Source organism: Mesoplodon bidens (assembly GCF_964165515.1).
Source record: "Mesoplodon bidens genome assembly, chromosome: 16".
NCBI lineage: Eukaryota > Metazoa > Chordata > Mammalia > Artiodactyla > Ziphiidae > Mesoplodon > Mesoplodon bidens.
In genome coordinates this window covers 19,378,718-19,405,422 of record NC_138173.1, presented here as the reverse complement: position 1 = coordinate 19,405,422, position 26,705 = coordinate 19,378,718, and the positions used below count along the sequence as shown (strand labels likewise).

General features: G+C 36.9%; 1 protein-coding gene across 1 annotated transcript; it reads right to left on the bottom strand.

Annotated features, from left to right (window-relative positions):
• PI15 (peptidase inhibitor 15) lies at positions 1 to 26,206 on the bottom strand. The gene is made up of 6 exons (XM_081258697.1): positions 26,034 to 26,206; positions 25,182 to 25,490; positions 5,033 to 5,151; positions 3,898 to 4,030; positions 3,661 to 3,776; positions 1 to 176 (listed from the first exon to the last, which is right to left on the bottom strand). The coding sequence occupies exons 2-6, from the start codon at positions 25,452 to 25,454 to the stop codon at positions 41 to 43; spliced, it is 777 nt and encodes a 258-aa protein (XP_081114823.1). The 5' UTR covers positions 25,455 to 25,490; positions 26,034 to 26,206; the 3' UTR covers positions 1 to 40.
• Positions 26,207 to 26,705: the final 499 nt, after the last annotated feature.

Genomic DNA, 26,705 nt, shown 5'->3' with positions numbered 1-26,705 from the left:
TTCCCAGAAACCATTATATTTCCTGGAGGAAAAGACAAGCTTATTTAAACCAGTATAGGTAGTTTGACGTTACTCCTGCAAAACAAAGATTGTCGGTACAAGACCCCCCATAACTGGGAGGGCAAGCTGAACATGGTACCCCTACTTTATATGGTGCTTCTCCAATCCAGTTGCCCCTCGAAAAAAAAGAAGAGAGCATTAGTGCTACTTGCCCATTCTTTAAAATCTGATTGTCCTTAAGCATATGATTACGTGTTGACATGTGATGAAATTTTTAGAAGCCTGTCGTTTTAGAAAAGCACTAAAAGTTATAACCATTTCTTATTTCTACAGTAACTTGTTCTGTGTATCTTACTTTTAAAATGTTTTCTTTCTGAGTCAATTAATATTCTGTTAATTTACAGATAAGAAGTGAGGCACTGCAATGCATGGTGACATTATTAGTCATCCGACACCAGGCCTGATGCTCTGTCCACTCACCACAGCTGCCTCGTTCCTGCAGCAGCCTTCTAGAGCACATCGGCTGTGTCCACTTAAACTTACTTCTTAAAAAACTCATGCTAATATTATTATAAAGATAGTAAAGTATATACAGATATAGATATATACATGTCCATTATATATCTAAAAATATATACATGTAATTCTGGGATGCTTAGAAACGGTGAAATGAGCAAGAAGTTTGTTACAAGCATAAAAAATAGGTTGTAAGTGTTCAAAGGATTTCTTTCTCAAGTTGAAAAAATAGTTTAGATTCTCAGTATTCATAAAATGAGATACGGAAAACTCAGTAAGAGAATAATGGCTCACAGAAGCAGCCATTATAAGTGATTCCAAAACATTTTCCCATATGTAAACTCATAGTTATAATTTTTAGTAATACTATTAGTTTTTTTATAATGCTGGACCTATTTAACTGAATTATTATGTGTTATCAATATTTTTCTTCATCTGTAATTATGGCCATGATTATAGTGATACACCAAATTCACCATTTAGGATAGTTAAAAACAGCCACAATGCCTTATGTTATTAAGCTCTTTTAGCTGTGAGGAAGGAGGCAATGAATGTATTCTCAGTTGCATGGTGATTAGTAACTACAGTACTAAGAGACAGCAATACAGCCAGTGATGTGAAGGAAATTGAATGGTCAGGAGAAAATTTGGTTGTAGATAGTAAAAAGTCAGGGTTGAAGATAAGAAAACAGTGTAAAGGCTAAAATACAAAACAAGTGGGTCTCATCTTTAAGACCTAAATAAGACCAAGCAGGTGACTCATACAGTGCATCTACCAGACATGAAAATATCCTTATGCAGTCAGTTGAAAAGTCAAGTTTTCATCTATAAAATATCTGTAAAGGAAAATTTGTCTGTAAAATGAAAAGTATGCTGATTATTCATATTACAAAATGAGATGAGATTACAAGGCTGCCCACCTCTATCTAGCTTATTCTACACTCTGCCTTCCAGAGAAGCTTCCTCAAGCATAATTTTGGTAATGTTACATGTTTGCTTATGAACATTCAAGGAGGTCCATCCCTCAAGAGTGCAGCTCACTCCTTTATCCTAATCTCTCCCATTCTACATTCATAATCTTATTTCCCTCTATATCTTTACCCAAACCTATAAAAATATATGAACCCAGCCTGTGGTATTTTAATTTCATATTTTTCAATTTATTCTACATAGCTTTTAGAAATTACACAGCACATATTTTTGGTAATGTTAACTTAGAAATACAATTTTATTATATAAAAATTATTATATATTATATTACAAACTTTTCCACGAATGGAGGATAATTGTATTCAGTAGTAGATCAGTCAGTTGATAAACTTATATTATTTTTCCTTCTAATTTTTATTCTATTTCATCTAATTCAATTCATTCTCATTTATCTCTCTCTCTCTTTCTCTCTCTGTCTCTGTCTCCCCCCCAACCCCTTTCCTTCTCTGTTTTATTTTGCCCCTGAAAAACAGTTATACTTGAGATAACTTCATACTGGGATTGGAAGAAACATAGTCAACTAACAGTCAGGATTTTAAAACTTTCTTCATTGCCTAGGTTTCAAAAGAATGGTTCTCTATCACAGCAAATATAGCATACTAACACAATATCTTAAACTCTTAGACTTGTAAAACAATCAGACATCTCATCAATAATATTACAAAATTCCAATCATTGGCCAAAAACAGAATAGTTAAATGAATGTTATAAAAAAAAGCCTCTTTCACTATTTGAGTACTACTTGGCCTATTTATGTCAGAAAGAAGGGTTAAAGTCTTAATAGGAAAATATAGAGTATAAAACTGAAAATATCAAACAAATGCAGTTTTAATGCTTATCATAATGCAGCCACATTTTACTTTCCAAATCTTACTATTCTAATAACTCTGGAGAGGGGACCATCGGGAAAATTGCTATTTTTCTAACTTTGCAAAAACACTGCCACTGGCATACTACCATATAAATGAGTAATGCAGTTATTTGTGAAACATTTTCTCATTCCCTCCCCATACTGGCAAAGCTGGAGAAAATCTTTGTTTGGGACTTACTTTGGAAGACACCAGGAGTGTCATAAATCCTTTGTACATTTTAGTATTTATTCCAAATGAGAACAGACTCATGTATAAATACTGGAACATTTTATCCGAAGAGTCATTGTTATCAAAAAGGCATTTTATCAGATGTTAACAAATGCTTACTTATCTTCATATTATAAAGAATGTTCATAAATATGAGGCTATTTTATAATCTTTGATCAATTTTCACAATACCTTTTTATGCATGCCGTAAGAAGAAATTACTGAATATTTTTTGTACTGAAATTTAAATCATGGCAAAGCTTTCATTAAAAAGAAGTCATAGGGCCTCCCTGGTGGCGCAGTGGTTGAGAGTCCGCCTGCCGATGCAGGGGATACGGGTTCGTGCCCCGGTCTGGGAGGATCCCATATGCCGCGGAGCGGCTGGGCCCGTGAGCCATGGCCGCTGGGCCTGCGTGTCCGGAGCCTGTGCTCCGCAACGGGAGAGGCCACAGCGGTGAGAGGCCCGCATACCGCAAAAAAAAAAAATAAATAAATAAATAAAAAATAAATAAAAAGTTAACTCTAAAAAAAAAAAAAAAAAAAAAAAAAAGAAGTCATAGCATTTAAATTTTCCCTTCTGATTCTGAATGCCTCCTTAACCATCTATGGAAAAAGTAAACTGTGATTTTAATTTTACTCTTAAAAGAAAGAAGAAGGGCTTGTTTTGCTTTCCTAGTGAAAAAGCTAAGCCAACATTCTAGTACTGATTGATGAGAATACTGTGGTGTTGATAAATTCCCTAGAAGATCCTTTCCTGATGCCTTTTATATAGCTATCAAAAGCCTAGAAGCAGATGTTTATTTTATAATTACCATGCCTAAAGAAAGATGGTAAGGAGAATTTAGTGGCTCTCCAAATAACAAATAGTCTTGCCTGCAATTTTAATCTAGAATCCTTGTGAAAAGAAACCTTTCAGCTTGTAAGTTTTCAGATATACAAGAAGATGGAAGATTTGAGGATTAGTGCTTGTTAGTTAAGTCTTACCCATATTATTTACCTGTTAAAAATATCTATCAGACTGAAGATATTTAACATCATTAAAGATTCCAAGAAGTAGAATCCAACTGGATACTTACTTTGGGGCATAGTTGCATACCAGATAAACTGCACGGCGCCATACAGCTCCCCAAACATTCATGTTTTGACAAGTATGAATTGCACATCCTATTCGATTGGAAGTGGCCCAAACCATCTGAGAAAGTAAATCGATATACTGTTATTGAAGTTGGAGCTAGGAAAATTCATGTTCACCAAAATAGTAAGAGCACTTTTTAAAAGTATGAATCAAAAATGAACAAAACAATTAAAATAACCTGTGTATAATGTGTGCACATGGGGCCAAAACATCTCATAGGACATCTGGGATTGCAATCCTGGGGATACGGAAAAGCATAATCTTTCACTTCATCATACCATGGCTTGACCAACTGGAGAATAGAGCGATATCTAGATATGAAGAAACACAATGACAACTTAGAGTACAGTAGTGGCAATATATAGTGGACTCACGTTAAATTATAAGTTAATTGGTCCTTTTGCAGATTATTCATGGTAAATCAAGAACATACCCACCCCTCACAATTACCATCATCACCTAGTAGAATCCTCTATTCCTCCAAGTAGAGCCAAGCATGAAAATGCCCAGGACTGGAGCAAGTGATCCTGTATTTGTCTAAGTATGTGTCTGGTTGTTTCAAAAAGAGAAATGCAAATCTTTCAGGAATTATCATCTTTATCTTGTTTTAACAATGTCAAAAACTTCTTCCATCAGAATCTTATATACAGTTAAGAATTAGATATATAAAAGAAGCTGTGATACTAGACTCACTGTGGATTTTTTTTCCCCTTAAACTTGAATTATTTTAATTTAATGATTGTACACCTGATTTTCCTCCCCTATGTGGAAGAAAATGAGTCTTTGGAATATTGGATGATGACATTCCACAGTGGTAGAAAAATTATCCTATTACTGGGAACAGCTTTATCCATTCTTGCATATACTTGCATATACATATGTGTGCCTATTTATATATACATATATGTGTAAATATATTGAATTTGTACAACACACACAGATACAGGTATATGCAAACATGGGAAGGTTGCATACACAATAATGGCTTCTGCCACCATCAAGGGATTTTTCTGAGGTAGAGGAGATAGGATACAGGATACAGCCTGATCCTTTCAAAGATTCTGTGAGATAAGGGTAGAATACAGGCTAAGGGAGGGTGTTCCAAGGGTGAAAGGGAAAACTGGGTTTTCTAGGCCCTTTTAAAAAATTAAATAATCCTTGAAGACATCTAAAACAGTCATAGGCCAAGCATCAGTGCCTGACACATAGTGAGCCCTCTTGCAGATATTACTTGAAATTGGCGTCACTAACCCTTGGAGTCCATAAGCAATAAAGTTGCGTGGATAAATAGTATCAGTGAAACTACTTCCTACCTTCCAGTTCGTACAGATAGATTTTGACCCAAAAATCTCAATAAGTAAGAAGGCCCATGGTCCCAAATGCAAGTAGCTGCCCAAGCCTCTGCAGATTTTGCAAGATTTTCATCCCAGACCTGTGAAAGTGAAAAAAACCTTCAGATTTACTGGGTTTGCTAGTAACAAACAAAAAGAGAAAAGAAATGGCACTACTATTTCCTAAAGTTCTTTCAATTCTGCTTCCTGACTAGAAGAAAGCAAATTTAGACCATTGTTATTCAAAGTTCTACAGTGCAATATTGTTATTCCTCAAAAATCTTTATTGTTTTTACAGGGCCATCCAGACCCAAAGTCCAGACATAAATTTTGGTAAGGGATAGGTTAACAAAAATATCATATCCAGATGTAACTTGGAGATACCTCATACTGACCACTGAAGTTTGAATCCACCAAAGTCAATTGATTTCCCTGGAGTTTATTCACAGCAAAAAGGAGCCATGCTATTGATATATCTTAAAAATTAATGAGATCAAATTTATTCAAATCAATGTACCAAAATTAACAATGTCTCATAGTCCAACTTTTTTATTGAGATATAATTGATATATAACATTATTAGTTTCAGGTGTACAACTTAATGATTTTTATGTACATATATATTGTGAAATGATCACCACAATAAGTCTAGTTAACATCCATAACCACAAACAGTTACAAATTTATTTTCTTGTGAAGAGAACTTTTAAGATGTATTCTCTTAGCAGCACTCAAATATACAATACAGTATTATTAACTGTAGTCACCATGTTGTATATTACATCCTCAGGATTTATTTTATAACTGAAAGTTTGTACCTTTTAACCACCTTCACATATTTCACACACCCCACCCCCCAGCCTCTGGTAGCCACCTATCTGCTCTCTAGATCTATGAGTTCAGTATTGTTTTTGTTGTTGTTGTTTTTAGATTCCACATATATATGAGATCATAAGTTATTTGTCTCTTTCTGACTTATTTCACTTACCATAATGCCCTTAAGTTCCATCCATGTTGTCACAAATGGCAAGATTTCCTTGTTTATTATGGCTGAATAATATGCCATTTATCTACTTATTTGTTGACGGACAATTAGGCTGCTTCCATATCTTTATTTTTTTTTGCGGTACGCGGGCCTCTCACTGTTGTGGCCTCTCCCATTGCGGAGCACAGGCTCCGGACACGCAGGCTCAGCAGCCATGGCCCACAGGCCCAGCCGCTCCGCGGCATGTGGGATCCTCCCAGACCAGGGCACGAACCCGTATCCCCTGCATCGCAGGCAGATTCTCAACCACTGTGCCACCAGGGAAGCCCCCATATCTTGGCTATTGTAAATAGTGCTGCTATGAACATTGGGGTGAAGGTATCTTTTTGAGTTAGTATTTTAGTTTCCAGACTAATACCTAGAAGTGGAATTGCTATATCATATGGTAGTTCTATTTTAATTTTTTGAGGACACTCTATATTGTTTTCCATAGTGGCTGTACCAATTTACATTCCCACCAACAGTGCCCAAGGTTCCCTTTTCTCCACATCCTCACCAAGATTTGTTATTTCTTGACTTTTTAACAATAGTCATTCTAACAGGTGTGAGATGATGTCTCACTGTGGTTTTGATTTGCATTTATTCCAACTTTTAAGTGTCAAACTATATTAAATTATGATATAAATGATATTTTATATCATATGAATATTTGATAGTAATAATATTAGAACTTTTAATTGTTATGAGCTGGAAACATAGATTTACTTAATGTAACAATGTATTTAAGTGAAAGGAAATTAATTTAGTGACTTTGAAATAAAATAGGAAAAAAAATTGATGAACCCTTCAGAGACACTTTTACCCTAGAAGGCCATGGCACCCACCCTGAAAAAAGATGTTAGTCACTTAGAAGTTGTCTTAAATTAGAAAAACAAAGTCATCTTACATAAATCTATCTAGAATTACATTAAAATAAATTCACTCACAAAATTACATGAAATCAGAATTATCAAGAAAGGATCTGGAGTAATTCTATGGTGACAGTGGCCATATGTCCACTGTCTGTGTAAAAAGAAAGATCATTCAAAAAGCTATAGTAAAATATACTTTCCTTAATTATCCAGAATATAATCTGCCCATTTTGTGGATTAATTAAATGTGGCAAAACATTACATAATACCCTTTTAATTAGTAAGTAATCAGTGTCAAATACAGTATATAAATGGAAAATACTCATTCTATAATATTTTAAAAGTGTCTCTTTATATACTTGTTTTCTCCTTTGAATTGATATCATGCTGTTTTACAGTTATAAAAAATATTTTGTATTATTCTTTCACACTTAGCTCTGTAAAATAATCATTTGATATGTTTTATGAATTATTACTTCAAACCTCTCCTTTTGTTTGTAAAAATTCTGTGCAGAAATATCAGTGACACAAAATAAATGAAAATCATAGTATTCTAGAACTGAAATTAACTTTTAGAAGCATTTTGTTTGGCTAATAATGGATTCATCTAGTATTTATTCTTCTGATATTTTTAATGAAATATGCATTTACAAAATATGGATTTCAGTTCACCAAAATGCAAAATATTACCATTAGATCACAAAAGAATTTTAGATGGAATAGCATCAAAAAATTATGTCTCTGAGCTAATTGTAGTCACTTTGGGGAAAAAATACGTCTAAATATTATTAACATATTGAAGTGGTGTGCACTCAGAACAGTAACTGCTAAAAACAAGGCTTTTCTGTGTTTTTATATAATCTTTCTAAAAACAGTCTTTCTTATAGTCTTGTTCTGAAATATCAGCACTTCATGGCACAAATAATACTGAAAAAGAAAATAAAGTATGTTGTATTCTAACCCTAAGCCTACTGCTAAGATCATCTGCGACTGAGGACATGTCAATTATTCTGTCTCCCAGTTAACCCATCTCTAGGGTCCCTTTCCTCTTCAGCACTTCATGATTTCGTATACCTGAGTAACTCCAGCATCAGAATCAGGAAGATCTGTTATATTGACCTATGACTTGTTCAGTTCTAGCTTTTTCCGTACCACAGAGGAAACCTAGATTCTTCACAAAATAATTTAAAATATTTAAGGCAGTTAACAAACTTAAAGTAATTTAGCATATATAATTCTATATGCTTACTCATATACTTAAAACGTATTGTGTATGTCAAAGAGATAAACCAAAGTGTTCATGCCTGAAAAATATCTTACATGAGCACCATTTTTAAATTATTATAAAGGATTTTGATAGGAAGACCATGTATTTAGCATTACCGATGCCTACATTTTTAGGTGTTTCTATGTACAGATATCATAATTAAAATTTTTGAGATGATAGTTGTGAGGGAGGAGAGATGACCACTTTTTTTTCATCTCTCCATGTTTGCTTTTAGGAAACTGATTGGAGGGATTTCTGCTTGTCACTGAAGGAAGATGCTGGAGACCCTGGCAGCACTGGCCAGGTCCCACACAGAGAGTGGGATCATTTTGCCTTCCCATGGGAGACATACCAACTGTCTCTCTGATGCCCACTGCAGAGGAAGTCAGAAAGTCCTGTGCTCTTTCTTGCCCGTTTGTCCCCAGGCAGGACTCACACCCATCCTGTAAAGCGGGGAAGATCCTGCTCTGAAATTTAGGAATTGCATATCTACTGTTATTTGCTGTCTCTGTCTTTCTCCATTGGTGATGTATCCCTTTAATCCACAGTAGAATTTAAATCTATTAATACGATGAAAGGTCCTTCAGGGTTGAAAACAGCAAATAAGGATAGCTTCTTTCTTATCCATAAGCTCTCAATTACGATGAACGTTGCCAGTTTAACCATGTGAAAGAATTCTAACAACTTATACAAATTTAGGGAATGAAGTTGTAATCACCTAAGCATTTGACTAATATATACATTTCTGGATGCTTAATGGGTAATCTATCTGCTGAATTTTGCTGAACATCTGTGATATTTATTTGAAATAAGTTTACTATCATACCCTACAAATACAGCAAAAGAAAAAAGGTCACAGGTGTGTACTTACTTAACATTCTATGGAATGACTAGCAAATATGCAACATATTATGATCACTTGTTAGAAAAGCTAAACACCTTATATTTATTCAGCTTTTATGCAGCTAGCCTCAAATTCTGTATTTCTAGTTCTTGTCCCTCTAAATGGATAAAATACTTTCACAGATAACTGAGTTATGAACACTTAAAATCTTATCATGCCTTCTAAAAATTAGGCAAAAATTAAGAAAATGATGCATGGAGACAAAACAACATTTACCGGAGCTAATAGAAGTTAGATATTATGATTAGATAACTCACAAAGTGAAGATGGCTTAAAACGGTGTCAGAGCACGCATACGCCTATATATGTGCCCTATTGCTCCACGTGATTTTCTTCCATTCTTTGCTGTTACAAGCCATTTAGTTGGTCAGCTTGTAAACGGATTGATTTACCTCTGGACTAAAATGTTTACCATGAACTACTCTGCTTATAAACAAATTTAGCACCTTGTCTGTGGAAACCACATAGTCTGATTAAGCCATGAGAAACATCCAGAATTCAAACTGATGTCATTTCAATAGCTAGAAGAGTGTGGCTCCAAGAGATAGGAGGGATATGAAAAGAATGCAGATCCTCCTCAAGTCCAGAGGTCTTCAGAGGTTAAGCCAAAGAAATACAAAATGGAGTCAAAGAATGTCTCAGCATGGGAGAAAATCACTGACTTCCTTAAGTTGAAGAATTAGAGAGTGATATGATCCAGCCCAAAGATGAGGTTGTTTTATCAGCCATTTCCTTAAGTTCTGTTACCCACAACTCAGTGGGCACCAGGACATCCGAAACTCCCTTCTTAAACCCCAGTCACTATCTCTGGACAATAAGAAATGTAGACCAACTGAAAGGCAACCCTGAAAATTACTTGAGAATATATACCCAACATTGTTTGATATGACATACTGTTTTTTTTCAAGTGGGTAACATCTTTTAATTCCAAACGTAAGAATTAAATGTAGAAGTGTTTGAAAGAATTAAATATAAGGTGTTAAAAAGGATAAATAGGGCTTCCCTGGTGGCGCAGTGGTTGAGAGTCCGCCTGCCGATGCAGGGGACACGGGTTCGTGCCCCGGTCCGGGAAGATCCCACATGCTGCGGAGTGGCTGGGCCTGTGAGCCATGGCCGCTGAGCCTGTGCGTCCGGAGCCTGTGCTCCGCAGCGGGAGAGGCCACAGCAGTGAGAGGCCCGCGTACCGCAATAAAAAAAAAAAAAAAAAAAAGGATAAATATTTCTAGGTAACGAATCTGTACATATTTGATATTATTAATATTTATAGTGGTTCAGAGAATATGGCAACAGGTTATTAAAGCAATAGGTTAGCCTTGTAATTTCAACATAAAATATATCAATAATTATTTATATTTGTGGTTTTTTTTTTTTTTTTTTTTTTTTTGTGGTACGCGGGCCTCTCACTGCTGTGGCCTCTCCCGTTGCAGAACACAGGCTCCGGACGCGCAGGCTCAGTGGCCATGGCTCACGGGCCCAGCTGCTCCGTGGCATGTGGGATCTTCCCAGACCGGGGCACGAACCTGTGTCCCCTGCATCGGCAGGCGGACTCTCAACCACTGCGCCACCAGGGAAGCCCAATATATTTGTGGTTTTAAGTTAAGATTTTTAAGAAAATCTTGTTACAATTTTTAAACAGTATTGCAAAATTTAGAACTTAAGAATCACTGTATTGCTTAGGCTTTTAAGACATTTAAATATATGGAAATTATTTTCAATAAGCCAACTGAAGTACTAAAGGTCAAATATGTTAAATCTATAAATGCAGCTTAAAATTTAAATTAATTAGATTTGTAAGTAGTAACAAACATTAAACAAATGTGATTGTCAAAACTTGCTAGATTTCTGAATAGAACAAAAATATATGTAAATGAAGCTAAATTAGAGGAGAACAAGAAATATTAAATTTGAAAATGACCTCTTAAAAAATCTTTTCTGCACATGGAGACCATCTTCAAAGACATAAAATACTAAAAAATAAAACTATCACACTGCGTTTTTCAAGACACTTTTCTAAATTGGTTATTGTCATGGATACTATGATAGCAATGGCATTGGAAACAGTATGGCATATCATATAGACACTTATTTTCTTGGACTGACATGTGGTCATTTCTCATATATTTAGATAAAAAGTAAAGGCAGTTTAGATAGACAAGTTTTTGGCTTTTAAAAATAACGCAGCTGGGGCTCTTTGTTCTTTTTCTGGGTTAGATTGGGAAAGCAGAGCTGACTTATAGAAGTGAGAAAGAGCCATTAAAAAGATATTAAGTGATGACAAAATTATTTTCCCTGAGGGTTGCCAGAAGCTTTTAAAAAACACTTCATGGGCATGATTGTGGTTTTGTTTTGAAATTGGGGTTTATTCCCTTTCGGTGGAAATGCTTGTGAAGTGCCAATAAAGGAAACTGAGAGCTGAATATATGACCCAGTGTTAAACCAGACAGGAGGGAAGAATGGGCCTTGGCAAGACTGGAGGCGGGGGGTGGGTGGGGGGGCGGTGCAGCACAGGAAGAGAAAAGGATTTCCCATGGGAAATTGGGGGCACTAATTAGATTAATTAAATGATATTAAACCGATTATACTTTAAAAGAGAACTAGTTAAGGTACTTGATTTAAAAAAAAATTCCCTCAAGCCTCAAAAATGACCATAAATATGGGACCACATTATATCACAAAGTATCAACGTGGGGTCCTAAGCATTTTTTAAATGTTTAAACGAAAATAGTGAAGACTTTCCTCAGGTAAGATGAGTGCTACATTTCATGTAGGTGGAAAAGGTAAATTTCTATTAAAAAAAGATGTAAAAGTATACTTTTTTAGAGGTATTCTGAACTGGATCATTGCCAGCAGCATAAAGTTCTTAAAAACAAACACAAAAGGACTTCTCTTGACCCCTTTTCATCTTCGTCTTCCAATGCACCATTCCTCTTCTTCCTTTTACAATGAAATTTCTCAAGTGTTGTCTTAACAGAGAATTTTCAGTTTTTCTTCTTCTACTCTTGAGCCCACCCCAGGCAGCTTCCCCCCGCTACCTCCACTCTACCCAAATTGCTCACATCAATATCATAAATGGTCATTTCCTGGTCACCATGTTATTTGTTCTATCAGCAGCTTTTAGAATGCCTGACCACTTGCTCCTCCTGGACCCACTTCCATCCCCTGTTTTCATGACCCCACCCTTGCCTTGTTTTTCCCTGGCTGCTGCCTTGTTTTCCTCCATATGTTTGCTGATTCTTCCTCATCTCCCTAACCTGTGCATGCTGGAGGATTCCCAGGGCTCAAGCCATGTCTCTGTCTGTCTCTCTCTCTGTCTGTCTGTCTGTCTCTCTCTCTCTTTTGTTTCATCAATTCACTGCCTAGGTAATCACATCCAGTCTCACACATTGAAATACTATTTATAAGCTGATGGTACTCTTCCAAATTATATCTATAGACCTCTCCACTGAATTCCAGACTGATTTATCCACCTATCCGCTTTAAACCTCTACTTAACAAGTCCAAAATTGAGTTCCAGTATTCACAACCCTACCGCCACTCCCTACCCTCTAACCAGCTACTCCTACAGTCTTCCTCCCATCAGTGGATGGCACTACACTTTTTCTTCTGGTTCAGGGGTCACCAATCTATCCCATTGCCTACTTACGTGTTATCTATAGCTGTTTCTGTGTTACAGTGGCAGCACGGACCACAAGGTCTGCAAAGCTAAATATATTTACCATTTGGTCCTTTACAGAAAAAGTTTACCAATAGCTTTTGTAGTTGCTCAAGCCAAAGAGTCCATAGACATCTTTACTCTTTCTTTGCTTAGTAATCTTTATATGCTCTGTCAGCAAATCTTGTCGATCCTGCCATCAAAATCCTGTCTATCCAGAATATACCCACTGATCATCACCATTATTACCACCACCTTGAGTGAAGCCACCATCATTTGTTATCTGGATTATTGAAAAAGACTCCTAGCTGAGGGAATGTTTCATACATATAAAGCCTTAATATATAAATTAAGGAAGGCATGGATAAAAAAAAATTCAGAATTTGAGGTAAGATTATTTAAACAGGATTGGTGATTAGGAAATAAAGGAAAAAAATTTTCAGTGCTTTAATCTATGCATGGCTCAATCTATACCTCAGTCAAGTGCTTTGAAAATACCAAAGTGCTATTTAAATATAATCAAACACAACTGATTGGGTTGGGGGTTGGTCTAGTAATGAAAATGAGTATTGGGTGTCAGATGACAAAATGCAACTGCTGCTTGACATCTGGACAGTTATATGAAAGAGAGAGAGAGAGAGACTTGGAAATGAGTGAAGTTTTCCCCACCCAGAGAGACTCTTCCTTTTTAACCAATTGCTGAAAAGTAGGAAGTGGGCACAATGTCTCTAAACCTTGAAACTTTTCAGGATAATCTAGAAATCCTGATGTATATGTGAAATGTATCCACTTCTACATGTTGCCAAATAACCTTTTAAATGTAAAATTCTCTACAGTTCAACACTTGCAGAGCAAATTAAACATGACTACTAATTGGAATGGTTAATGGGCCTACAGTTTATGAACTCTGATGGGAGGTATCATTGTCACCATTACACTTACGTAGATGTGTGATCTTAATACACAAGGATGGTGCCAAGAAAGAGTGACCCTGGAACTGTCTTGGCCCCAAATCTCCTTACACCAAACTTACCAGATGGGGACTGCTGTTTTGTTATCAACAATGGAAAATGCAAGAAATGCAAATTTCCAGATCAACCAATAGAATCCTAGATAATTCGTTAATCTACACAGCTAGGAACTGACTGCTTATTGAGAGGGCTGCGCAGTACTGGGTACTGGGAATTCAACAGTCAGCAAGACTGACATGGACTCTGCTTTACAGTTTAGGAAAGAGACAGGCAATTAATGCACTACCAAATAGTGAATAATTGTTAATAAATTATGGCAAATGTATATAAATTAACTAGTATGTAATACATTATCCATTATCCATATATAATGTATGTAACATGTTTTATAAAGCCACTTCCAAAAACATGTGCTACTTAAAAGTTGCTTCTTTAGAAGTGTCCTTAGTCAATCATGTAAATTCCCAATTAAGTGTTGTTCCACACTGCAGACATCTGTAGCTCACCCACAGTAACCACAGGATGTCTTCTGAAAACGAGTGCTGAGTGAATATGCAAGTGAAATTTTGTGATAATATAAAAATTATCACTGGAATAATTCTTTTGGTTTAACATATTAATTCTTTCGGTATGTAGTCTTTTGATAAATAAATGGATATTTGAGCCAAAAAATATCTTCCTCAGCTCAGTTTTGTGTCCTGAATCATGATATAAAATATTCTTAAAGCACGTTATAGAGTTCTCACCTGGAAAATCATTCCAGAATCTCCAAGGGAACTGGACTCAGTGAAGCAAAATTTCAGAGTGGGACACCCTGAATGTGTGCTTACAAAGTGGTTCTGTGCTCTTCTTCTGGTAAGAAATAATTGTCTAAAGCTTAGTTGGTGGAGTGTCATTCTGACTGCCGAGGACTTGGGGCCTCCCCTCTCCTCTCCCACCCCTACTCACCCCCCCCACCGTATTCACACCACAGAAGAGGTTTAGGAAGAAGGGGGCATTTCTGGAAGTTAGTTTTCATTTATAAGCACTTACATCAGTATCCTTCCTCTCAGTTCTGGTATACTGTTGATCCAAGATTTGACAAAAATTAAAAATAGCATTTCATCAGGAAAATGCCTGGGCTGTCACAGACACTGGCTGCTAAGTTCTGTGTGGATGTTTGTTCTGTGCATTTGTGGACGACAGAATTACAGGTGAGAGAGGTAAAGCAACTGTCCTGTATGTTGCTGTGCAAATAAGACAACATCATTCATTCTGAGAGTGACAACTCCAGGAGAAGCGAACATGTAGTCCGTGGTGACATGGATATGAGTAGAGAGAACAGATGAGATTCATGGTCCTTATTCAGAAATCAAGGGAACTCTAAATGGCTTGATTAACTGAGATACAGGAAGTAACATACATAACTCTCTGAGAATTCAAAATTTGGGGGGAAAAAAGAAAAAAACTTAAAAGTAAGACAGTCCTTTTCCATAATAACATTGCATCTGTATTTAAAATACACATTTGATCTACAAGCCACTTAGTTCATGAGAATTTGATATGACTCAACAGGATCACACGCTACCTAATCTGCCAACCCACTGTAAGATGTGTCCACAGAAGTAGAACAAATGGAGAATCATTTGTCATCGCTACTCTGTGCTGGCTGGGTCATGTCAATCCCAGGCACCTCACTGTCAGAACAGCACATGTTGGAACCCAAACAAGGACAAGAGCCTGGCGAAAGGCATTCCTTGCTCAGAGCCATACCGCTTGCAGATCCCAAGATGATCGAACTGGCACCATTCCTGTGTGTATGTGTAATGTGAGAGGTAGCATGGGAGGCGGGGAGGGACTTGATTTTCCATTCCCTTAATGGCACAACTTCTTACCTTTTCCAAGATTTTCAGAAAGCAAATATCTTCATGCCACCTTCCTTACGCTGGCCATACTCTGGTTGCAAGAGGTGGTGTGTACAGGTATTTCACACAAAAGGGCTGGAGGCTTAGAAACAGCTGGGTGACTGGGGGACAAACGTTTAAGGCATAGATGCTCACAGGCTTCAAAGACTTGAGACACTATCATAATACAGAGCTTTCCTATGTGGTTGCCAAGGTTAGAAAGAGTACAGGAAGCAAGATTTGATTCCATATGAAGAAACACTTTCAAATATTCAGCAATGTCCTCAGATAAAAATTCATGTGGAGCGGGCTCAAGAGCAGATGAACTCATGGAGGGGAGTGTGTATTGTACAGTCTTTCAAAGCATGGGCTTTGTTGTCATACAGAACTGCTTTCTCATCATTTTGATTTACTTGCTCTGGGACCTGGGGGAAGCAACTTACGCTCTCCAAACTTCAAATTTCCTGTCTCTAAATGAGGAAAATTGTCCCCATCTCACGAGACTGTTGTGAAGGTTAGGCAAAATAGTGATTGAAGAGAATTTAGCACAGCTCTAGCACGGCAGGGTGTACAGATTGGTAAACGCTATTATTATTGGAAGATCAGGCACTGGAAGAGTGGTGGTGTCTGTGAACTAGAAAGATGCCTAAAGTGAGAGGTAATGAGAGGTGCACTTTTGATCACTTATCTGGCAGCCTGAAGTTTGAGACACATCAAGCTTTAATCTCAACTTAGCAGGCAATCAGATAAAGTGAAAACAGATAAACCCTGAAGCAACAAACTAATCAGAAACAGAACTGTGTGTAGATAACAAGGACCTGGCTTCTGGGCAACATAACATCAGACAGTGGAAGATAAAAATTAGAGAACATTTCAGAAGTTTTAAAACCTATTAATTCCCCTCCTTAAATCCCTCTTTAACATATGTTTTATCTTTAAATTTTAAGACCATTTGTTGATGGATTCTAGCAACTGTTCTCCTTTCCCGGGAAATTAATACCCACCAGCTATCATTTAATACTGTAGTTATATGCCAGGAAGACATGTTCATGTGTGGTTAATTTTTGTCACCAACTCAGTGTTACAATCAGCTAAAAACTGACTTCTTGATTGTTAAACTGTCTTGTGAGACACATACAAACCCCATACCTTGCTGTTGCCCACTTAGAAGAATCCAAATGCCTTTCCGCCTACCTACTGCTTGCTGAAAATATGATCTCACTGGAATGCAGAGACAGATTTGGTAGAATGTTCATATTTAATGAAATTATGAAATGTGAATTTGATGCACTTTGTAGGGTAAAAAAGTATTGTGCCCTTAAGCAACATTCCTGGACTGTTTCAGTTTGGAGTATGTGATATGAAATTTTAAGAGTCATGAAGTTTAGTCTAAACACACAACTTTGGGGGCATTCTTCCATATTTGTGTCAAAAAAATGCTTGGTACCTGATTTTAGACTCTATGGGTAACATAGACTGGAAACATTCAAATCAACCCTCCAAACCTCCGTCCATGATGTATTTTATGCCAAACATTTCTCTTGACCATTTTAAGCTGTTAGTCTTTATCTTCCCTGCCTTCTTCCCAAGCCATTCTTCAGAAATTCTCATAGACAATTAAACATCTTAAGTTCATAACCATTTAATGACCATTGACTGACTATTAAATGGTTTTCAGATATACTAAATGCAGGACACCAGACCAGCCAGACTAGTCAACTTCGATTTTTCTGAAGTCCTTTGATTAGTTTCCAGAAAAACCTTATCCTGAGTGTGTCAGAAGACTAGATGGACCTGGTGCTATCTAGGCCCCTGAAATAGACTTGGAGTCCTGTTGATTTAAGTCTCAGCACTGACTCTTAAAAAAAATTATTTTTAAAAGATACATGAAACTTTCTTGCAAAAATTCTTGAGTAGATTCCCAGACATAAAATCATGCATCCATGCTGTCTCCATGACACTACCCTACACCCATTATGTAAAGTGGTCCGTTCTGATTACCAAAGCATATTCCCAACCAAAATTCTTTGTATTGAAAGAATGTTCCCTCCCACACACTAGCTACTTTTTTCAACCTCTGTAGATGTGTACCCTGGATGATAAACCTTCAGCTACTTAATGACTACCAGAAACCTGCACTTTATTTTGTGTTCTCCAACTCAGGGAAACCCAATTGTCCTAGTCAAAAATGGAGGCATCCTCCTTGGCTGCTCCATCATATAAATCCTCATGCCACTTCTTCATATAAATCACTTACTCATACTGATTTGATCCCCAGATTCATTTTGTCACATCCCTATGACCTTAAATGTCATTGAGGCTTCAATGATCTCTCGCCCAGGTTATTATAACAGTCTCTTGACTGTACCATTACTTCTGCCTGTCTCCAATCCCTTTCTCAACCTGTAGCCAGAATGACCTCTCTGAAGGCAAATTAATTACACAACTTAAAACCTTCAACCACTTCCCTTAATCTTAGAATAAAACTCAAACAAGTTTCTGCTTGCCTTCCCAGCCTCATCAAACATCACTTTTTCTTTTATCCTCTACATCCAAGCCACACTGAATTTCATCTCTGCCTTCAAGGTACCATGCACCTTCCCAGAACACCCTTCCCCACCTACCACATATTCCCTCTTCCCAACTCCTGCCTGTATAACTTTTATTTATTTTTCATATTTAATATTTGAAATCATTTCCTTCTGGAAGCCTTCCCTGCATCTCTATCCCCAGTCCAAGTCTGGGCCAGATTTGCCCCATGTGATCCCAAAGCACCTGTATTTATTCTACTTCAGCACACAGCTCACTGCTTTGCCCACTTACTCGTCCATTCACAGTACTTCCTATCAAGAAATGTCTTTTTGCTCCCTGCTGAATCCCTCAGCACAATGCCAGGCACATGAATAAATACTGTGGAATGAGTGATTAAATACTGAGTGACCCCTGCCCACCTCAGCACCATAGCCATGTGCTCTTTACATGGAATGCTCAGCAAAGGTTAAAAGACTTCATTCAGTTTACCACAGATTGTTACTGAGTGTTCCCTGTGGGATAGATATGATGCTAGGTTCTATAACTAGTCAGCAAGAATATAATAAAATATTCTATACCATTGCGTATGGTCAAATATTATTTGCCACCAAAAAAGCCGTGCTGAATACTAGGAAATACGGTCGATATATATGTAGCCTATGTGTGATTCAAAGCTCTGCCTTCTACCAACTGATGGTGAGGTTCTGAATCACATCATGTTAACGTTTTTACATTTGCACATTTGCCTGTACTCAAAACAATCACAAACAAAATGCCCTTACTTTCAGCTGGCTCCATAAGTGGAGAGCTAAACATTCATATATAAGCAATACTAAGTAAGTAATACTACGCAACATGCACCTTGGAAGAAAATTCATGCAGAATGTGCCCAGTCTCCATTTGAAGCCAAGACACTTAAAAGGTTCTACATGTAGGAGAACAGGAATGTGGAGTTCCAAATGTGCTGGAGAAATGCCTTCCTGTCAGCAATCTTTCTCAGTTCCCTGCTGGCTGGCAATGTTCTCAGGAGGCTTTCTAGTGGTCATAAAAGCATTCATTGAAAAAATTTAGGTTAGACACATCAAATTTCTCATGTTTATAAGAAGAAAATTGAGTTATCCTTTCCAAATGAGAGGAAATGTGCCATCTGGTACAGTATATGGTTTCATTTAAAAAAAAACGATAAGGATAGACATCACAAGTGTTTTGTCAACTATGAATTAAAAAAAAGTCTTTTACATTATCTACATTCTCTTACACACAAAGCCCAAATAAACAAAATCCAAATTTTTCCTTATTCTCAAGACATAAATTACTGTAGGCAAATACTTTACTGGCAATTTCTGAGGGCGGATTAATCTATTCTCCATTCATTCATTTTAGTCATGCTTTCTGTAACTTTACTACCTGCTGTGACTTGGTAACTAGTATTTTTCTCTTTTCCAGAAAAGTATAGGAGACTTATTCCCTTAGCTCTGCAAATAATATTTGCAGGTACCAAACAAATGAAATAGGCCATATTATCAATATAGCTATTTTGGCTTCTTGAAATTACATTACACATTTTTTTTCAGTTTTAAGTTGTTCAGTTCATATCTATGATTATCTTCACGCTGTCCCCTACCTGTCTTTCCACCATTCTCTACCATCTATGAAGATGGCTACCATGTGTTCTCATGAACTACTTCCATTAACTGTTCATACCTGTCACTGTGGTAGGTGTAGGTGTCCAGCTCCTCCTCATCTTTGACTAAAAGAATGGCCCTGTTGGGCTTCCCTGGTGTCACAGTGGTTGAGAGTCCGCCTGCCGATGCAAGGGATATGGGTTCGTGCCCCGGTCCGGGAAGATCCCACATGCCGTGGAGCGGCTGGACCCGTGAGCCATGGTCGCTGGGCCTGCGCCTCTGGAGCCTGTGCTCCGCAATGGGAGAGGCCACAACAGTGAGAGGCCCACGTACCGCAGGAAAAAAAAAAAAAAAAAAAGAATGGCCCTGCTGATTCAGTGGTTGCCACCTCTTGGGTCACCTTCACAGCCAATCTAAACTCCATCAATTCATAGTGCCATCTTTCTCATATGCAACTCTGACCCTGCTCTAAAACCTCCATGGCCTCCCTAATTGCTCTTGTATTAAGTGATCCTCAGTCTTTTCTCAAAATCCTTGAAAACATGGCTAATGTGTTATGCTTTTTCTCTCCTGGTGATTTTGTTCATTCATTGCTTTACCTATTATAACATCCAATCCTACCCTTTCCTGAGCACCTATCTCATATACCCTTCCTCTAAGCAGCCTTTCATGATTTTGCCAACTAGAGATTACCTCTTCTTTCTTTGATTTCTCCATGGTATTTTGGTCTGTACTCTTTTATCACATCAGTCTTACACAGCAGTGTCTTATACTGAATTATGTGCCTAAGGTTTTCTTTTTTCCTGCTTGTTTTTCCTGTTTTGTTTACAGTTTAAAGATTTCTGTTATCTTTGGATCTCATCCTCTCACAGAAGGACTTCACATTTTTTTAATTAATTTATTCAATTGCCTTGAATTCAAGAAATATCTTACAAATTTTACTCCATGTCTGAGTCTTGTAATTTCATTCTTTTAGGGAATGATTCTTATTCTAAGAAACTAGTGTGGTCTGTGGTTTAGAGTCATGGTTTAAGTTGCCCTTAGGAAGAATGAAAAACAGCTGGTGTCCAAAGAGCTATGGAAATTTGTCAAAAAACTAATCATAGAACAGAAGCCAAGAGTTTGACTTGCATATCTTAAGCTCTATCTATATTATTATTTTTTGAAAGGATACAGTGTTTGGAAAATCATGACCAATATACCCAAAGAAGATATTATACACTAAAATATGAATGTCAACACTCTAGTGTTCAAATTGTGTCCACTTAATTTACTCAAGCATACACTAACATAACCAAGTACTTAAAGAGGATAAAATCATTTAATTTTAAGGGGCTTTCTTTTTTTTAGTATTTTGAATAACTTCTTTTGTATTTTAGGTGCACAGGATAAAATGTTATTATAAATGATGAGTGAACTTTAAATATAAATAATAATATCAAATTTGATTCAAGTTATAAACATGTAACAATTCGTAGGGATTTCAAATTCACCAAATAATGGTTGATTACTGTCTATACACAAGAAATTTCCCAAGAAAATAGTTATACAAAGGTGAATAAACATAGACTGAGTACCCTGAATGTGTAAAATTAGGAAGATTGCAAGAAATATACAAATAACTGTAAATTGAGTCTGAATGTAATAAGAGCAGTGTGATAAACATAATAGGCTACAGTGGTTCAAAAGAAGGAGAAATCAAATATGGCTGTGAATGTAAGAAATGTCAATGAAGGACACAACATTCTTACATAAAACTTGAAGGGTAGGATTATAAATATTGGAATAAGTTAAGGAGGAGACATTAGAAGGTGAGGAAATGGCATGGGAAAAGGCTCAGAGAGTAAAGTTGTGAATGAAGGGGATTGCAAATCAGGCTGGCACAATTAGAAACAACCCTGATACCAAGGGGGAAAGGGGTGGGGTGGGAGGAATTGGGAGACTGGGATTGATACATATATATTATTGATACTATGTATAAAATAGACAACTGATGGGAATGTACCATATAGCACAGGGAACTCTACCTAATGCACTGTGGTGACCTAAATGGGAGGGAAGTCAGAAAGGGAGGGGATATCTGTATGTGCATGGCTGTTTCATTTTTTTGTGCGGTGGAGGCTAACACAACATTGTAAAGCAACCATACTCCAAAAAAATTAATTAAAAAAAAATAGAGAGAACCCTGAGCTGAAGACCATCTTCTATGAGGCTCCCATGGTGATATCACCCACTGATGGGGACAGTTTGAACACAGGGCTGGTAGCCATACTGAGGTGAGTGTCCTAAGCTTTTGAGGTCCCTATTTGAGGTTAGGAATTGAACTCACTTTCGAATTGTTCACATTCCAAAGCAATGTTAAACAAATTAAAATAAAAGTGACAGTGTTCAACTGAGATCTGTATTTTTCACCTGGCCTGGAGGTTAAAGTTACTGACATTCCTGCTTGACCTGTTAGATTTTATTTCTCTCAAAGTTTCTCTGAGTCTGCATGAGGGATCCAATGAATTATTTCAGTTGGTCAATTTACTCACAGAGACTTAGGATTTCACTAAATTGAGCACATTTTTCTAACTGAAGTAATCTGTTCTTCTCCCCCCACCTCAGGGAGTTTGCCCACTCTCTTCCCTCCGTCTGGAATGGTCTTCCCTCATCTATCAGTGCAGCTTACTCCCTCACCTTCCTCCAGGACGTCTCAGGGAGCCCTTCTCTGACCACACTATTAAATTTCCCAGCCTCAACCTGCTTTATTTTTCTTCATAACCTTATCTCCTTCTAACATATTATGTAATTTATTTCTCTTGTTTATTGCCTGATTGCCACCCAAGAGGCCAAGCATTGTCTATTTTATTCATGAATTTATCCTGGGTGCTTAGAATAGTACCTAACATATAGTAAATGCTCAATAAATATTAAGTGAATAGATACATGTGTGATGAAGTATATGCAGTATTTACATGATAATTTGAGACAATGTTACTTTATAGAGCTTAATATTCTGACTACTGTTTCTCATTAACTTTGCTAAGTGAAGAAGGATTTATAAAGCATTTACTATGTAACAAGCACTGTATTATTATGTAGTAGCTCCCCTATTTGAAAAGCAAATAATAAGAAAGGAATGACAAATAGAATATGAAAACTATATGATTTCAGCTGGCATTGCAAATAAGGAAACAGAGATATCCTGACATCTCCAGCAGTTTCCCCCAGTGAAGTATTTGCTCGATCTAGCGAATGAAAGGATGCTCCCCAATACAAGCATAGGCTTTGAAATTACACAGACCTTAATTCTAATTCCAATGATACCATTCATTATCCAAACCACCTTCACCTAGTCATTAACTTCTCTGTGTCTAAGTGATTTCATTGGTAAAATGAGGATCGAAATCTTAACCTCACAGGGAGACTGTGAGCTATCAAATGAGATCATCTATGGAAACAATTAGCCAAGTCCTTGGCACATAGAAACAATTTAATAAATGCATGTGGAATGAATTAATTCTTGATCAGTGGGAAAAAATATAACTAGAAAAATGTGGCTTTTTAAGATATGTTTCTACTGCATTATACCCCACATATTATTCATGATGATCCCTCTTCCCTCAATATTATTGAAATAATAAATTGCATTATATGTTGATTGGTTATCATATAAATTATTGTTCCCATTTCACAGAGAAGGAAGTTGAGTCTTATGCATATTAAGTATCTTGCACAAGGCCACAAAGTACACAGCAGAGTTAGGATTTCACCCCACGTGAAGTCCTCTCCAAAGCTGGTTCATTTGTCTTGATCCTCACCTTAGTCTGCATAGCTATATGATTGCCGCCAGGAAGTATTCCCTAAACCTGCAGTCTGGGTAGCATACCTTTTTGAGCTCACATAGAATCTTATGCATATTTCTCTCATAATGCATGACGTTTGAAAACATGTTTGTTCCTCTCCTTTCTATACCTGGGCATCACCTTCTAGAAACACCTGTTCAATGTGAGTAATTGTTCCTATTTTTAGATCTTGAACAGGTTTTCACTGGGCACTTTCACAGTAAGCTCACAGAAACACATAAAAATTAACGTTTATTGAACACTATTTTTCTGTAGGCTCTGGTCTAATTGTTCTAGTCCTCAACTCCATACTTTCCTCATAACAACCCCATATAGCAGATACTACCTTTATCCTCATCTTAGAGATGATGAAAATAAAGCACAATTAGGTAATGAATTCACTCAGCTTATATTCTAGGACTGGGGTTTGAACCCAAACATTTAGATTCCAGACTCCATATTCTTAATCATGAGACTATATTGCCCCTCATACACCAGGACTGATGACATCTTCTTTTCCACTTTCATTTAAAAATCCTAGAAAAATGCATTTTCATAGAGTCTAAATTGTACTTCTATGAACCATGACTCTCTTACATTTGGCAAGTCTTTATTTTTCTTGTGACACTGATATCTACAATTAGTCAAACTTTAAAAGCTTATTTAAATAAAATAGATAAATTTAGAATCTGACAGAAATCCCCAAATTTTAGGTCAGCACTTACAGAGAGTTGTTAGTGGTACTGCCATACCCACCCCAACTTAGAAATACCATACTGGTGGTCTTCATTGCCTTAAACAGGCTCCAAGCTGTGCTCTTGGACGGTGCTGGAAGTTAAACCATAATCTTGTATAAATTCAGAACCAAAAACAAAGAAACTTTAAAAAGACATCTATCCTTTCAATACCAACTTTTTAAAAAAACTTTCCAAGTAAAATGATTTAAACACAGAGAGCCCATTTTTTATTTTTAAGAGAGAGCAAAGAATGTGTTCATGGCAAGTTGGAACAGTGTGCAAATGTGCTGACTTCACTGTTATCTGAACGACAAAGCATTAAATCACAAGAAGGAAAAAGTCAGCATGTTCTCTGAGAATACAGATAGATTAGTGTCAGGAAGAGCTTTGTCCAAGAAAGGGAAGAGACACCTACCCAGAGAATAATTCATGCACATGAAACCTATAATTCAAAAAAATTATTTTCAAAAAAATATTTTAGCTGATAAATATGACTACTAGATAAACAAAGCACAGAAAAAGTTCCATGTGAATTTTTTTTTAAGTGGACCTTCCAAATGCGATCAGTCATCACACCCCACTCTTTACCTCTTTCTTATATAAGACCTGATTCATTAATGGTTATGGAACTCACACAAAAAAATTAAATCCCTTTCCTCCCTTTTAATTATATGATGGAACAGTACTTAAGTTTACCAGGCACTTAAGAACATTCCCTAAGTTAAAAGGTGTAAAAAACCCCATATCCCTTAACATATGAATTATTTAGATTCTCCTAATGTACAATTTAAGTAAAGTGTCCTCACTCAGAATTCAAAGAAAACAAGGTTCTCTTACCATATATTCCATGTTTGCTGCTGGTGGGAACACTTTGCCCCGAACTTGGTTATGATAATCAAGAATGGCGATCATGTCATTCTGCGAAATGTAGCGCTTCCGCCTGGCTTTGGGGATGTCCGCAGAATCTAGTTGTGCTTTTAGAGCTGCTTCAATATCAGTGAAATTATTGGTTGGCGGGGATGAGTCAGTGGAATTGAGTAAGACGACGGCACTTGCTTCACAGAGAAGGGAGAACAGGAGTGCACTGCTGATGGCAGAGATTGCTATCATTTTGAGAGGTGGAGAGGGAGAGGCCACAGAGTTTGCCTTAAAGCAGAAAGGTAGAGTTAGGGTCTATGAAAGGAAAAAAAAAATAGGGCCAGAGGGTATGAATTTACAAAATCATTGCTTGATTTGACTTTCTTCAAAAAATCCAAGCAAATGCTGAACTCAAGCCTAGAAGAAAACCTGTAGTGGTCTCTATACATTTTACTTGGTGTTATGAGGCAGTCCCCTAAGAGGAACTTCCTATAGCTAGAGACAAATAAACAGCATGGCTACTAACACTAAAATGAATGTGAGCCATTTACCCCAAACGCCTGAGCCACAGAATGCATTACTGCATATTTATTTTTAGAGGGAAATCTTTAGGAATTGAAATTCATCTTGAGAGTGAAAAGGAAAAATGCATCACAGGTAATAACAGAGAATGTGCTGATAATGTCCCCCAGACATATATGGACACCAAGTAATAGAACAGATACAAAAAAAAAAGTTATAATAATCCAATCTCATTTCTAAAAAAATTAAAATGTGAGCTACTTTAAAAGCAATGCATGCAAAATAAACTTGTTGAGCTAAATAGCTTACCTCTGCACAATGCCAAAATGAATATAGTATTCTTCCAAAAATTTAAAGTTCTTTGCTAGGTTGTAGCATGAACTCTTGTAAGAGGAGTGTGTCTTACTAAAAACTCTCAGAGCAAAACTCTGCAAGGTTTGAGTGCTGCTGGCTACAGGAGCAGCTAACAGCTTTTATATGTCACAGTCTGCAACGTCCAGAAAGGGCAGTCTTTCTTAGGGTCTCTCTTAGCCAAAATCAAAGGGGAGGGGTTTTGGATAGAAAAAACAGTGATTGGGTGGCAACCTTTTTATGTGGGTGGTGAGGAAATTGAGTCACACCCACAGCTTACAAAGTACAAACCATAAAAGACAAACCCTTTTTTCTCTGAGCTTCCACCTTTTCTGTGACTGGTTAATTTTCCTCATTTAATGCTTTCTAGTTCCTGGTTCCCATACAAAAAAAGAGAAAAAAAAAAAGGGACTGTGAGTTTTTGAAAACACAGAAGGTTGAGTAACAAGCAGTAAATTTTTTTTTAAGACAGTAAATGACATGGGAGCTGAAAAGAGCAAGCTGATATTAACTCAAAAGATCAGCTCACATAGTTAATCTGGGTGGCCACAAATATGATTCAAAAGAGATGCCAAGCAAATCAGTAGTAGTCAAACTATAGCATATGATATTGGGATAATAGATGCTCAA